The sequence below is a fragment of the Erpetoichthys calabaricus genome, chromosome 12 (genome assembly GCF_900747795.2).
Source record: "Erpetoichthys calabaricus chromosome 12, fErpCal1.3, whole genome shotgun sequence".
In the NCBI taxonomy this organism is placed as follows: Eukaryota; Metazoa; Chordata; class Cladistia; order Polypteriformes; family Polypteridae; genus Erpetoichthys; species Erpetoichthys calabaricus.
Window position 1 is genome coordinate 7,845,689 of NC_041405.2, and position 14,866 is coordinate 7,860,554.

General features: G+C 41.0%; 1 protein-coding gene across 2 annotated transcripts; it reads left to right on the plus strand.

Moving 5' to 3' along the window:
• Positions 1-2,572: 2,572 nt before the first annotated feature.
• On the plus strand, positions 2,573-12,630 carry LOC127529815 (killer cell lectin-like receptor subfamily B member 1B allele A). 2 transcript variants are annotated; one of them, XM_051934722.1, is made up of 5 exons: positions 2,573-2,713; positions 7,873-7,908; positions 8,498-8,655; positions 9,208-9,317; positions 12,227-12,630. In XM_051934722.1, exons 1-5 carry the CDS (start codon positions 2,701-2,703, stop codon positions 12,399-12,401), a joined length of 492 nt encoding a protein of 163 aa, XP_051790682.1. In that variant the 5' UTR covers positions 2,573-2,700; the 3' UTR covers positions 12,402-12,630. The 2 variants fall into 2 exon arrangements, with proteins under 2 accessions (XP_051790682.1, XP_051790683.1); XM_051934723.1 differs by having other exon boundaries at positions 8,504-8,655.
• Positions 12,631-14,866: the final 2,236 nt, after the last annotated feature.

The following is a 14,866-nucleotide window of genomic DNA, read 5'->3' on the forward strand; positions in this document are numbered from 1 at the left end:
ATGCAGTTACAGACCGATTTATTTCAAATTTCCACCCCAAGACTGCCTTTTTACTGGTGTGCAGCACATTTTATTAAGATTTTAAACCTTATGAACCTGACCCTTCATCTCTGCTCTTCTGTCTTCATTAAAGGCTGAGCCGGACCACAGGGGGGCTCGAGCCAAAGCTGTTTACAAAACCACCCTAGGATGGGCTGACAGTCCATCTCATTGTCCACTCACACCTAGACGGCCAGTCTACCTGAAGATCTGAATGTCCAGAACTGTTTGTGTGATCAGAATTAGCAGGAAACGCAACAAAAATTAGTTTTTGGTAGTGGTGCAAATTATTGCTGAGGTCCAAACTTATTTGTACAAAAATGAAAGTTCTGTCTTTGTCATTTAGTGAAAGATATGGTTACCCTTTAAGTGAACCTCAAAAAACAAAAGGGACTACAGCAGCACCCTTAACGGCCACCATGCATGTTTTGTATTCAGGCAGGACTGGTCAGATTCCCTCTTCTTTCCATCTCTTTCGCTGAAGCCAGCAGGCCTCATGTGGTCCACCAGCACTGCTCTCCACACCTTCATCATGCCTCTGTTTGGTCCTCCATTCCGTTCTGTTTCCACTGCTGTGCACCGCTGCACTGTGTTCATGTAGGAAAATACATAATAGAATATTTAAAAAAAGTTGATTATTAACATCACGGAATTTAAAGTCAACACATTGCTTCCATGTAGAACTCCATTTAAAATGTGTGTAGTGAAAAAAAGCACAAATCCTGATTAAAATAATTTTGTCTGTCTTTATTATTTTCTTCTCAGGTTTAATTATTTTATTGCCACAAATGTTTTACTGATATGTAATTTATGTATTGTACTAAAGCATACTTGCTTAGGTTTAAAACTCCATTGATTATTATTATAATAATTTAGCTTGTCTGCTCTATTTAACATCCGTCCATTAAAATAAAAAAAAAGAAGTCAGAATACAATTATAATTTAAAATTACTGTGGTGGACTGGTGACCTGTCTTGTGTCGGTGCTGCCAAGACAAGATAGATAGATAGATAGATAGATAGATAGATAGATAGATAGATAGATAGATAGATAGATAGATAGATAGATAGATAGATAGATAGATAGATAGATAGATAGATAGATAGATAGATAGAGTGTACTTTATTTTCACCAAGGGAAAATATGGCTTTTATAGAAGCTCAAGAAATACAGAGTTGTTACCAGAAACGCCAACAGTGCTTCTCAAACACACACAAGATTGACATAAAAGAAGAACCATATTTGACTTGGCTAATGATAAGATGGCAGTCCCGATGAGGACCTATAAAGGCACACTGTCATAGATATGAAGGAGCCCACTTCTGCTGCATTGTTTGTGAATTCACTCTCAGTGCTAGTGTGCCATGGTGCGGATATGCAACATTGTGAATAATGGCTATAGGTTTTCTCTTCATTCTATATTCCATCTATTACTACCAGAGAGTGTCCCATAACCGAGTCTGCCTTCATAAGGAGCGGCGGGGTTTTTGTTCCAATTACTTAATTATAACCCAAGTCTTGCCAGTAATGACATTTGCTATTGTTAGTGTTTTCATTTTGCCTTATCAGCTCACACTTATAGTGTAGATTTTTCCTTTTACAAGAATAGCATCCCAGTGATTTGTAGTTGAGAACAGATTCGTAATTCTAATATTTTTCTCTTAGTTTTCTTTTGAAATAGTTTATTAGAGCAGACGCTCCATGAGGAACACACACATAGGCATAGCTGGAACAAGTAGTATGGGTGCCTTTCTCATTCCTTTGTCATTTGCATCTCATTGTTAATTGACAGCTGGTTAAGGAAGCAAAGAGAAATTTAAAACAGAGAATGGCTGCTTAAGACTAAAAGAACCAATTAATGGTTAGGATTTTCTATTGTGTAATTTTGCCTTAATATAGCTGCTCTACATTCCCCACGTGTACAGACATATCTTTGTGTGATAGCTGCTTTAAGCAAAGAGACTTAGTAGCTTAGCACTTCTCCTGATCCTGTTTAGTTTTTGTCATCAAAGCCGCCCCTTTTGTATACGCAGATCATGCACAGTGCGTGAGGCCTGTGATTAGAGAACCAATTTTAGGCCATAGGGGGTTCACAGACCTCTGAGATTCAGGAGCTCTGCTTGTCAGCCAATTGATTTGCATGCTTTTGTCACATGGTTTACTTGTCTTGAGTCAGATAACTCCTTCCACAGCCCTAACCACAGTGTAACTGGGTGTATCGCATAACATTGTTTCGTGAATTGTCAAATTAGCATTGCTGAAAGTCACCTGTTGTGATGAGAAGAGAGATATAATAACTTCAAGTCAACACCACTTAGGAGCATAGAAGAGAAAAAAACGAAAGCATGACGGAGCAGCTCGTGCTGCACTTGCACGTGTGTTTCTGAATTCTAAATCTGTCGAACTTCCAGTATGTTAGCGTTACGTCAGTTGCCACTGCACTAAAGGTAGAGGGTTACTGGAGTAACAATGGATTTGCATTATGTGTAAAATTGCCTTGTTAGACCTTTTTCCACTTCATTCATAACACACATCTCCAGTTTTCTCTGCTTGTAATGTGATTTCTGTTTACAAACAGCTAAGGAAGAAAAACGAAGATGCTGGATAACGTGTGGTGTGGTTGCTTGCTTCCTGGTGGCATCCGGGATAACAATCATAATTATGGCCATCAAAGGTACGTATTATAACTTCTAAAAAATCATTTCTTCCTGTAATATATTGAGACCCAGACCAAGAATAAGCAAAAAAAATTAAAGAATTAAAGTATTTTTCAAGTCAAAGTTATTTCTTCATAATCATGTTATATTAATTTTTCACATAGTTCTAAAGTGAAGCATTTTTTTTTTTTACAAATTTTAAAATACTTTGTTCTTGCAGCTTACAATGGAGCTCTCTATGTCCATACATGGTAGAAAAGCCTCCAAACTAACTAAATTTGTCCATTTTTCAAGGCAAAAATGTTATCAAATATTGATCTGCATTTGGAGATTACACACATATTGCATATCTATTTTGTTTTAAGAAGGAAAAAAAAAAACAAAAAGGAAACCTTTGTGACATTCGGTCATTTTAAAAGCAGATCGGCTGTGAGCCTCATATCATCAGCAATTCCCACTTACTCTGTCTGCTCTTTACACAGTTTGACAATAATAATAGGAAAAAAAAATTAGACTTCCTTTAAAGTTTTTTCACTATAGGGAAGACTCTGGCTACTCCGGCCGGGTTGATAAACATGTATGTGCTTCAGTGAGGGAATATTGAGCTTGCATAGCAGACAATGAAGTGACAAAAACTGGTCAGCCGTTACAGGCGTACATCCGGTGCTTAAACAGGAGAAAGCCGTTGTCACACCATTGACAGTATCTATGTGTACAGCCCCAATTCAAGGCCCTGCATACATCCATACATTCATCCATCTTCCTAACTTGCTTATCCAGGGCAATGTCACGGCCCAGCTGGAGCCTAAGCCAGCAGTCCATCACAGGGCAAACACACACACGCAAGAGTCAATTTAGCAATGTTAATTTATATTAAGTTTAATCAGGTTGAGAATTAGTACGTTCGGTCCAGATGTTTTAACATTGGCAGAATCGGATGTCATTTCTGACTCTCAGTGTCAGGTTCTGCATGTATTTACAGATTGATTTGCATCAGGGTCCATGAATTTACTCACTCAAAAATATTGTGTTCAGTTCTTTTATTGCTATGTATATTGTCAGTAAGAGAAACTTAATACGTATTAAAAACAAAAAGCAAAACAGAACAAAAATGGTTTGTGGCTCTTCAATCTACTCTGTCACATACTCGGCCTTTTTTGGATCGTGCATGTACAACACACAACATGGCAAAAGTGGCCTGGCTCTTTCAAAAAGCTAAGGATTTATCTATACTAATAAAAGGCAAAGCCCTCACTCACTCACTCACTCACTCACTCACTCACTCACTCACTCACTCACTCACTCACTCACTCACTCACTCACTCACTCACTCACTCACTCACTCACTCATCACTAATTCTCCAACTTCCTGTGTAGGTGGAAGGCTGAAATTTGGCAGGCTCATTCGTTACAGCTTACTTACAAGAGTTAGGCAGGTTTCATTTTAAAATTCAAAGCGTAACGGTCATAACTGGAACCTCTTTTTTGTCCATATACAGTAATGGACGGCAGCTCGCTGGCCGTGGGAGGCGGGGTTGCGTATCACGTCATCACGCCTCACACGTAATCACGTGAACTGACTGTGAAGGAGAAAGGACGGCCTTATATGGCGTTCGTTTATAAAACAGCAGACAGGCTGTGTAAAGACAGCTTCACAAAAAACAGATCCTTAACAAATTGTTATTGGTATATTTTCCCTCACTTTAAAAAGGTTTTCTTTTCTTCATAATAAAAATTTAAAAGCAGAACTTCGCCGCTGCAAAGCGCGCCTGACTTTATTGAAAAGAAACTAAACTTGCAGCTCCGCCGCTATTCAATGACACTTGCCTAACGCCTGACTTTATTGAAAAGAAACTAAACTTGCACTGCCGCTATTTAATGACGCGCCACTATTCAATTACACTTGCCTTACGCCTGATGAGCCAAGAATTAGGGCGAAACACGTGTCGCGTACTCTTTGCATTATTTGACAGTAAACTATTTTCAACCATTCTATGATCTGCTTCTCACAACTGAAGGCACCGTGGCTGATGTTAGCTGACTTGCTGGCCTACCATAAGCGTTACCTGGTAGTTAACCACCCATACAATCAGATTGTTATTCAGACCACGAATGCCGTGAATGTAATTACCCCGATCTACATGCTAGAGAAAACCTCAATGAAGAAGAAACAGTGTGTAAGCATACATATTAACACATGTGCAATTAAACGTGTGCATTTACGGGGTGATTTCTCAGGCTTAAAAGCTCGCCTTTTATTAAAAAGGTAAATGCAAACTGTTTTCATTCTGAAGGGCACAAACCACGTTGGATTTCAGCCGTTAAACGTGCAAAAATGTCGGTACACCAGATAAATAAGCGCAACATATTATCAGTTGTATTGTATGCTTACAATACATATAGAAATGTGTTAATCGTTAACTAATAGTATGGGATGGTGTTTTTCGACTCGCGCCTTGATTTAAACAATTCCATGTCTTGGTGGGTTTGCGTAGCTTATTGTCAATATCTTTACACCTGTTTTTAAGACTTATTGACTGAAACGGGCTTTCACGAAAAAAGTTAGGGCTTTGCTACAGGATACACCCTCCACAAGTTAAGGAAGTAAAAATAAAGGTATATATTTCTGTTTTATTTAAACCTTTTAAGTTCGTATGCATAGCCCCATTTGGCTGTTTTAGTTTTTTTTTTCTTTCTTCAGTAATATTTAATCTCCTTAAAGAAAAACAACATATGCATTTTACTTTTTTTGTATCTCTTTAGTAATATTTTAGTGTAAAAGGATAACCAGTATTTAAACCTTTTATGTTACTTTATAAAGTTATTTTACACAATGTTGAAAAATTAATATGAAAGCTACATATTTTGGCAGCTGCTGCTTTAATTTTCAATGAAATGAAAAAAGCTCTCCAAGAGAAACCCTCATTTATAAAGGTTTGCTGCAGATGACTTAACTGAAAATAAATGAATAGTTCCTATGTGTATAATACATCCATCCATTTTCCAACCCGCTGAATCCGAACACAGGGTCACGGGGGTCTGCTGGAGCCAATCCCAGCCAACACAGGGCACAAGGCAGGAAACAATCCCGGGCAGGGTGCCAACCCATCGCAGGACACACACAAACACACCCACACACCAAGCACACGCTAGGGCCAATTTAGAATCGCCAATCCACCTAACCTGCATGTCCGGAGCACCCGGAGGAAACCAACGCAGACACGGGGAGAACATGCAAACTCCACGCAGGGAGGACCCGGGAAGCGAACCCAGGTCCCCAGATCTCCCAACTGCGAGGCAGCAGCGCTACCCACTGCGCCACCGTGCCGCCCTGTATAATACATATTTATCTATTTGACTTATGCCTTTATTCCAGCAACTTGCAACATCTGAGGTACAATTTGTTACATTACTTTTGTTTTTTGCAGCACAGGCAGGTGAAGTGACTTCCTCAGGGTCACACAGTGGTGTCAGTACCAGGATTTGAACTGACAAGCTCCGGGTTTGCTGAAATATTACTGAAGAAAGAAAAAAAACGAAAACGGGCAAATGGGGCTATGCATACAAATGTCCATCCATCCATTATCCAACCCGCTATATCCTAAATACAGGAGCCAATCCCTGTCAACACAGGGCACAAGGCAGGAAACAAACCCCGGGCAAGGTGCCAGCCCACCGCAGGGCGCACACACCCACACACACCCACACACCAGGGACAATTTAGAGTCGCCAATGCACCTAACCTGCATGTCTTTGGACTGTGGGAGGAAACCGGAGTACCCGGAGGAAACCCAGACAGACACGGGGAGAACATTCAAACTCCACGCAGGGAAGTGAACCCGGGTCTCCTAACTGGCACCTTTCACTGCGCCACCATACCGCCCGCATACAAACTTAAAAGGTTTAAATAAAACAGAAATATATACCTTTATTTTTACTTCCTTAACTTGTGGAGGGTGTATCCTGTAGCAAAGCCCTAACTTTTTTCGTGAAAGCCCGTTTCAGTCAATAAGCCTTAAAAACAGGTGTAAAGCTAAACTTGCAGCACCACTATTCAATTACACTCGCCTAACGCCTCTCCTAAAGGGAGATACTGTGGAATCTGGACATCCGTCAAAGCACCAATCACAGGCCCGATTAGAAAGCGGGAAGCTGTGATTTGTCGTCTCCCTCCCATGTGACAATCACAGCCCGTGGTACAACGCACTATGTATGTATGTATATATGTATATATATGTATATGTACATATGTGTATATGTAGATATGTATATATATGTATATATGTATATGTATATATATGTTTACATAACCTCTTTAACACAATACTTCTCCGCTGTGAAGCGCAGGTATTTTGCTAGTTAAAAATAAAATGCACTGTGTAATCAGTTCAGTTCAGATCTATTGTACAATGAAACTCAGATGTACTCTTTTCACTACATTGCCACTTGCCGTATGTCTAATGTTGTGGCCTGCGTGAAATAAGCACACAGATTATAACGGGGGGCATTTTACTTTTGTGATGTCATAACTTCACGGCTGCTGAAAGCACACAAATGAACCAGTAAAGTATCCTTACCACAAGAAAATAGGATCAATAATCTGCAGTAAAACTATTATTTCTAGTTTCCTTTCATTCTCACAAGAATGCCAAATAAACACGGAAGGCGTGCTTTATTAAATTCACTGCAAAGTTAAGGTTTTAGTTGAGTTTTAAGTTAAGTTAAGTTTTGTTTTTTATTTTTTTAATCAAGTATGGATACAGGGTTCCATAGAGCTCCACTGTATAATGCTACAACAGATAAAGTATTTTTCATATTTGTAAAACACAATTGTATGTTGCAAATTAATATATGCAATGATTGTGAAGAAATAACTTTGACTTGAAGATACCAAACACCAGGCAGGAAGACTCCAGTTTGTCAGAAAGACCTTTCCAGTGTTGTGTCTGCTCACAGAATGCAGACTGGAGTGGATGACATTGGACGCCTTTCTGGTAAAACAGACTCTGCAAACATCCTGGAATAAGTAACTACCCACCTAAAGTTACAGCTGAAAACACACCCTTGTACAGTACTTGTTTGTGATGCAGTGCAGAAGTGTGTTTGCAAACTTAATGTAATTACGAATGGCTCTTCAACAACCCCAACTTTCATTCTTTCATTTTTATTTTTACAGTTTATGAAGGAGATCACACACAGCAAACTGAATCAAGTAAGCCCTTCATATTTCTCTGGCAGAAAAGAATGTCTTGAGTCATTGTCTCGCTCTGGCCTTCATACATACATTCTGTATGCAAACATTAATAATTTATCCTGAATTGAATCCTGTTTTATGTATACCCAATGAGAAGTAACTTATCACTTAAGATCTGATGATGTCTTTTAAAGAATTTGAAAAGCCAAGACCCTGGATTTCAAGGAAGTATTTAATCTAATCAATCCTGTCACTGGCAAGAAATTTGCTCAGACACCACCCCGCTCAGTTGAGGGTCCTCACATGGATTTGCTGGATGTAAACTTGGACCACTGGATTCAGAGTACAGAGTCTTATCTGTCTTAACCAGTTGACGTAAAGGAGAACTGGTCACAAAAGGGGTGCTGAACAAGCAAATTTCTTATCAATGACAAGTTGTTTGCAGTATTAAAATCAAACTGACTGCACACACCAGCAGGGTGAATTTAACACAGCCTTCAATGTAAGAGTGCCATCCTGTTGTTAGGAGGTCTAATACACCTCTCGGTGGCACAGGCTGATCTGTCTACCACTGCTGGTGACACACAGAGTTCTCTTCTCTCTTCAGTTGCAGATAAATCCAACAAATGCTGTCCTGATCTGTGGGTTAAACGCAGAAAGAACTGCTACTACTTCTCTGTGAATAAAACAACATGGGAGAGAAGCAACTGGCAGTGTGGCTCTCATGGAAGTCAGCTGGCTGCAGCAGAGGATGAGGAGGAGTTGGTAAGTCATGGCGGCTGACGTAGAAGTGTGCTGCATTTTTCATTAATTTGCCATTACTAATGTCAAAGGGTAAGTTTAGAGTATTTTTCATAGTCCTAGTACCTGGGAGAAAAAATCCAGTTTGCATGCTTTATGCATTATCTTCGTTCATCAAACCTCGGCCATTGGTTTTAGATCTTAGATCACCAATATTTGCTCCTTATTTTGGCTCGGTGTCTGCTTTTGTGTCTTCTGCTTACAGATAATAGGCTAACTTGCTGCTTTTATTTTTCCACCTCTTGGTCTTTCTTTCTTTGTATCGTGCTCAATAGAACATCAGACTTGCTTTAGTCTTCAAATAACCTCATAACCTCAAACTGTGAAGGTCACAACACACTAACTCTGCTGTGTGCTCTGCTTATCACACCTTTACACCTGAACCAAAACTTTGTCCTTGTGTTGTGATGCAGGGTAAGCGAAGCACTTCTCTCTCCTTCTCTCTCCTGTTGTCCATGTTCTCCAGATCACATCTCGCTTCTGACGGCCTCTTTTCTTTTTATTTTCTCCTTGCAGGATTTTCTCATTGACTACTGCAGATCTTATTTGATTTTCTGGATTGGACTCAAGAGAAACCCTAAAGAAGGCTGGAGTTGGATTAATGAACAGCTTTTCAATCTCAGCTGGTAAGTAACTTTGTAACAAATCCACCAAACCTCTGAACAGAGACACTACACACTTAGCTGGATGTAAAACTGATCTAAAATTGCTGTTCTGTTCTGGATTCAGGAACCATTTATAGATAGATAGATAGATACTTTATTAATCCCAAGGGGAAATTCACATACTGCAGCAGCAGCATACTGATAAGGAACAATATTAAATTAAAGAGTGATAACAATGCAAGTATAACAGCAGTTTGTCGCTGAAGCTGCTCCTCTGTCTTGAGATGACCCTGTTCAGTGGATGCAGTGGATTCTCCATGATTGAAAGGAGCCTGCTAAGCGCCCGTCGCTCTGCCACGGATGTCAGACTGTCCAGCTCCGTGCCTACAATAGACCCTGCCTTCCTCACCAGTTTGTCCAGACGTGAGGCATCCCTCTTCTTTATGTTGCCTCCCCAGCACACCACCGCGTAGAAGAGGGCGCTCGCCACAACCGTCTGATAGAACATCTGCAACATCTTATTGCAGATGCTGAAGGATGCCAGTCTTCTAAGGAAGTACAGTCGTCTCTGTCCTTTCTTACACAGAGCATCAGTATTGGCAGCCCAGTCCAATTTATCATCCAGCAGCACTCCCAGGTATTTATAGGTCTGCACCCTCTGCACACAGTCACCTCTGATGATCACGCTGTCCATGAGAGGCCTGGTCCTCCTAAAATCCACCACCAGCTTCTTGGTTTTGCTGGTGTTCGGGTGTAGGTGGTTTGAGTCGCACCATTTAACAAAGTCCTTAATGAGGTTCCTATACTCCTCTTCCTAACCATTCCTGATGCAGCCACTATAGCAGTGTCGTCAGCGAACTTTTGCACGTGGCAGGACTCCGAATTGTATTGGAAGTCTGATGTATATAGACTGAACAGGACCGGAGAAAGTACAGTCCCCTGCGGCGCTCCTGTGTTGCTGACCACAATGTCAGACCTGCAGTTACCGAGATGCACATACTGAGGTCTGTCTGTAAGATAGTCCACGATCCATGTTACCAGGTATGAATCTACTCCCATCTCTGTCAGCTTGTCCCTAAGGAGCAGAGGTTGGATGGTGTTGAAGGTGCTAGAGAAGTCTAGAAACATAATTCTTACAGCACCACTGCCTCTGTCCAAGTGGGAGAGGGATCTGTGTAGCATGTAGATGATGGCATCCTCCGCTCCCACCTTCTCCTGGTATGCAAACTGCAGAGGGTCGAGGGCGTGGTGGACCTGTGGCCTCAGGTGGTGAAGCAGCAGCAGCTCCATGGTCTTCATCACATGCGACGTCAGAGCGACAGACCGGAAGTCATTCAGCTCACTAGGATGTGATACCTTTGGGACTGGGGTGATGCAAGATGTTTTCCAAAGCCCCAAAATTAGTTAGGGTTTTTCCCCTTTAATGCTCTAAATAATATAACAACAAGACAAAATGAATAAAAAGTTATAAATCACAATAACAAAAACAAAAAAAGTGTATTGATACTCTGTTATATTCATAAACAACACTCCCTCACCAAATTACACTCACAAGCTTTCATAAATATGTCTTACAGTTTTGTACACCATTATCTTCCAGTGTACTACCTATAATGCTTAAATTCACATGCCTTTAATACACACACACCTTGCCATGCTGTACCAATAATAGTATTCCGAACATCCGTTCATCACTTTCACCAGCTCTCGATGGTCAGGCCTGCCTCACATCCTTCCCGTCGTATTCCCAGTTGGACTTTTCACATCCCATCTCATAACCTCTTCGACGTTATCCCCTTTGGGCCCTTGCTGCCTCACCCCAATCCCTCTCCTGCTCACCCAACTTAAGGTCTGTTGAACACTCTCAGGCTCACTTAAAAGAATCTTCTATTTCCTCCTTATTTTGCTGATCAAGGATTTTATTTCATCACCCTGATCTCAGCAGTCTCACTTCTTTTATCTCAGATTGCTCGCCTACACCGTAGACCCTACTCTTTCACCATCCCATCTCTTCACCACTTGATCTTTTCACTAAGTGATCTCTCACTGCACTTAAAAGCATTTCCAACCTCAATACTCCTACCGACCCACTTGCAGTCTGCTACTGAACAATCACCCTCACACTTCCACTAATGATTATTCACTTTAAATGAGACTGGAAGGTGCATTGTGCTTCAAGTGTGATGAGCAGATCTTAAATACCAATACAAACTACGATATTTATGTGGCAGTAGTACAACCTTTCTCATCCTCAGTGCTGGGGAGCCTTCATTTGGCGTTACTAAGTTGTTCTGCAGGTTAGATTGGTGTCTCTAAACTGGTCTTGTTAGAGTGAGTGCGTGTGTGTCAATGTGCTCTACAATGAATAATATCTCCTAATGGTAGTGTTGACAACATGTGAAAAGAGAATGATCCTGCTACAGGACCACTGTTTAATAATGTGACAGATAATGGGAATGCAAGGAGGCCTTATTTATTATGTTTATCGTAGAAAAAGGAATACCAGTTAACAACACACACAAACCATTACAGAGCAGCCTAACAGAACACAAGTCCCACACAGAACACTCCAAATTAATAATAATACAATACATTAGAGACAGGATAAGCTCTGGCCCATGTGACTGGATTGGGGGGAGGTTCAGACTGTGAATAGATGACATTTTAAAGTCAATTCATTTTTTCTAACTTTCGACCATCTCTTACTTCACGACTCCCATCAAGGTAGAATGTCTTTTTGACTCACATGTAGGTGTAATGTTTGCCTGCTTTATTCTGGGGACACTTGATGGTTATTTCTATGGACTGGGACAACAGACAAATTTCATTCCCAGTTTGCCATTCTGTATGTCTTGGGCCAGTCTGGTATTGTGGTGCCTGTAGCCATACTTCAGGTCATGCTGACTTTCATTTTCTGTGTTTCTACCCAGGAAGACCCAAGTTAAAGAAGATGGCGGAGACTGTGCCCTTGTGCGTAAGCAGTCTGTTCAAAGTAAGACCTGCAGCACAGGCTTTCATTGGATTTGTAAAAAGCCATTAGAACATTACAATCCTTCCAACACTACAGGCGTCTGCAGAGTGCTTGGTTCAGATGGCAGTGGCTAAAAAAACTGCCATCCCAGAAAACTGGAAAAGAAAACAGGGAATAGAATAAGTTACCAATAATTTCAAATGCAAGAACTAAATGATATTTCTGTGCAAATATAATGTATTGCTATTCCAACTAAAAAGGCAAATTAAAAAAGTAAGTTTTTCAAAAAATGTTCCATGGTATTAGCCTGGTGTATCTCTGTTGGTAAGCCATTTGAAGACCTTGGTGTCAGTGTTTAAAAAGAAATGGGTCTGTAAAATGTATAGTTAATGGGACTTTTGTATTGCATTATTCTACTGATGCAGAACCCCAGCCTTCTTTTTTTGGTAAACAATCATTCCTTAGCCACAAGTTTTTCGACACCAATAGCATGAAGATGGTCACACAGGTGAAGGAAGTTAAATCTGTCCTTTATATTTGACAGTGCACTTACTACATCCTAGATTCAATATAACTGTTTAAAACAGTTTCATTTGTAATGTGCTATTCTACTATTTGGAGACCTCAGTGATGACGGAACAGAAGGTTTGGTACGTTGGCCTTAGGAGAAAGGGGCCCAGCTTCCATGGCATTGAGATGGTGCCTGTTGGTGTCCCTGCTTCCTGAACTGAAGGCTAAGTGAATCAGTGACTCCATTTATCCTAACCAAGGATGTGGGCCACCTATACCAAGGCTTTTGGATGCGAGGAGAAGGAAGTCTTACATACTAATAATAATAATATATTTTATTTATACAAGGCACCTTTAAGAGAACTCAAGGACACCAAACAAACAATAAATAAATAAATAAAAGACACAATTATTAACAACTTACTGGCTGTTGGTGTGCAGGGGTGACAGTGAGTTTCCATTGTACCAGGAATGTCACCAGGCTACTGCAGTCTACTCCTGAATTGCACCGCACTGAAGGTATTGAGTTGATGTTATTCATTAATTCCTTAAGTTATTAAACACAAAAGGTACAGCTGTGCTATTATAGGAATTTTGCAATTATCCTATTTTTAGTTATTATATTATTTTCAAAAATCTTTGCCACTCTAAATACTTTGTATATACAGTGCATCCGGAAAGTATTCACAGCACATCACTTTTTCCACATTTTGTTATGTCACAGCCTTATTCCAAAATGGATTAAATTCATTTTTTTCCTCAGAATTCTACACACAACACCCCATAATGACAACGTGAAAAAAGTTTACTTGAGATTTTTGCATATTTATTAAAAATAAAAAAATTGAGAAAGCACATGTACATAAGTATTCACAGCCTTTGTCATGAAGCTCAAAATTGAGCTCAGGTGCATCCTGTTTCCCCTGATCATCCTTGAGATGTTTCTGCAGCTTCATTGGAGTCCACCTGTGGTAAATTCAGTTGACTGGACATGATTTGGAAAGGCACACACCTGTCTATAGAAGGTCCCACAGTTGACAGTTCATGTCAGAGCACAAACCAAGCATAAAGTCAAAGGAATGGTCTGTAGACCTCCGAGACAGGATTGTCTCGAGGCACAAATCTGGGGAAGGTTACAGAAAAATTTCTGCTGCTTTGAAGGTCCCAGTGAGCATAGTGGCCTCCATCATCCATAAGTGGAAGAAGTTCGAAACCATCAGGACTCTTCCTAGAGCTGGCCGGCCATCTAAACTGAGCAATCGGGGGAGAAGGGCCATAGTCAGGGAGGTGACCAAGAACCCGATGGTCACTCTGTCAGAGCTGCAGAGGTCCTCAGTGGAGAGAGGAGAACCTTCCAGAAGGACAACCATCTCTGCAGCAATCCACCAATCAGGCCTGTATGGTAGAGTGGCCAGATGGAAGCCACTCCTTAGTAAAAGGCACATGGCAGCCCGCCTGGAGTTTGCCAAAAGGCACCTGAAGGACTCTCAGACCATGAGAAAGAAAATTCTCTGGTCTGATGAGACAAATATTGAACTCTTTGGTGTGAATGCCAGGCGTCACATTTGGAGGAAACCAGGCACTGCTCATCACCAGGCCAATACCATCTCTACAGTGAAGCGTGGTGGTGGCAGCATCATGCTGTGGGGATGTTTTTCAGTGGCAGGGACTGGGAGACTAGTGAGGATAAAGGGAAAGATGACTGCAGCAATGTACAGAGACATCCTGGATGAAAACCTGCTCCAGAGCGCTCTTGACCTCAGACTGGGGCGACGGTTCATCTTTCAGCAGGACAACGACCCTAAGCACACAGCCAAGATATCAAACGAGTGGCTTCAGGACAACTCTGTGAATGTCCTTGAGTGGCCCAGCCAGAGCCCAGACTTGAATCCGATTGAACATCTCTGGAGAGATCTTAAAATGGCTGTGCACCGATGCTTCTCAACCAACCTGATGGAGCTTGAGAGATGCTGCAAAGAGGAATGGGCGAAACTGGCCAAGGATAGGTGTGCCAAGCTTGTGGCATCATATTCAAAAAGACTTGAGGCTGGAATTGCTGCCAAAGGTGCATCGACAAAGTATTGAGCAA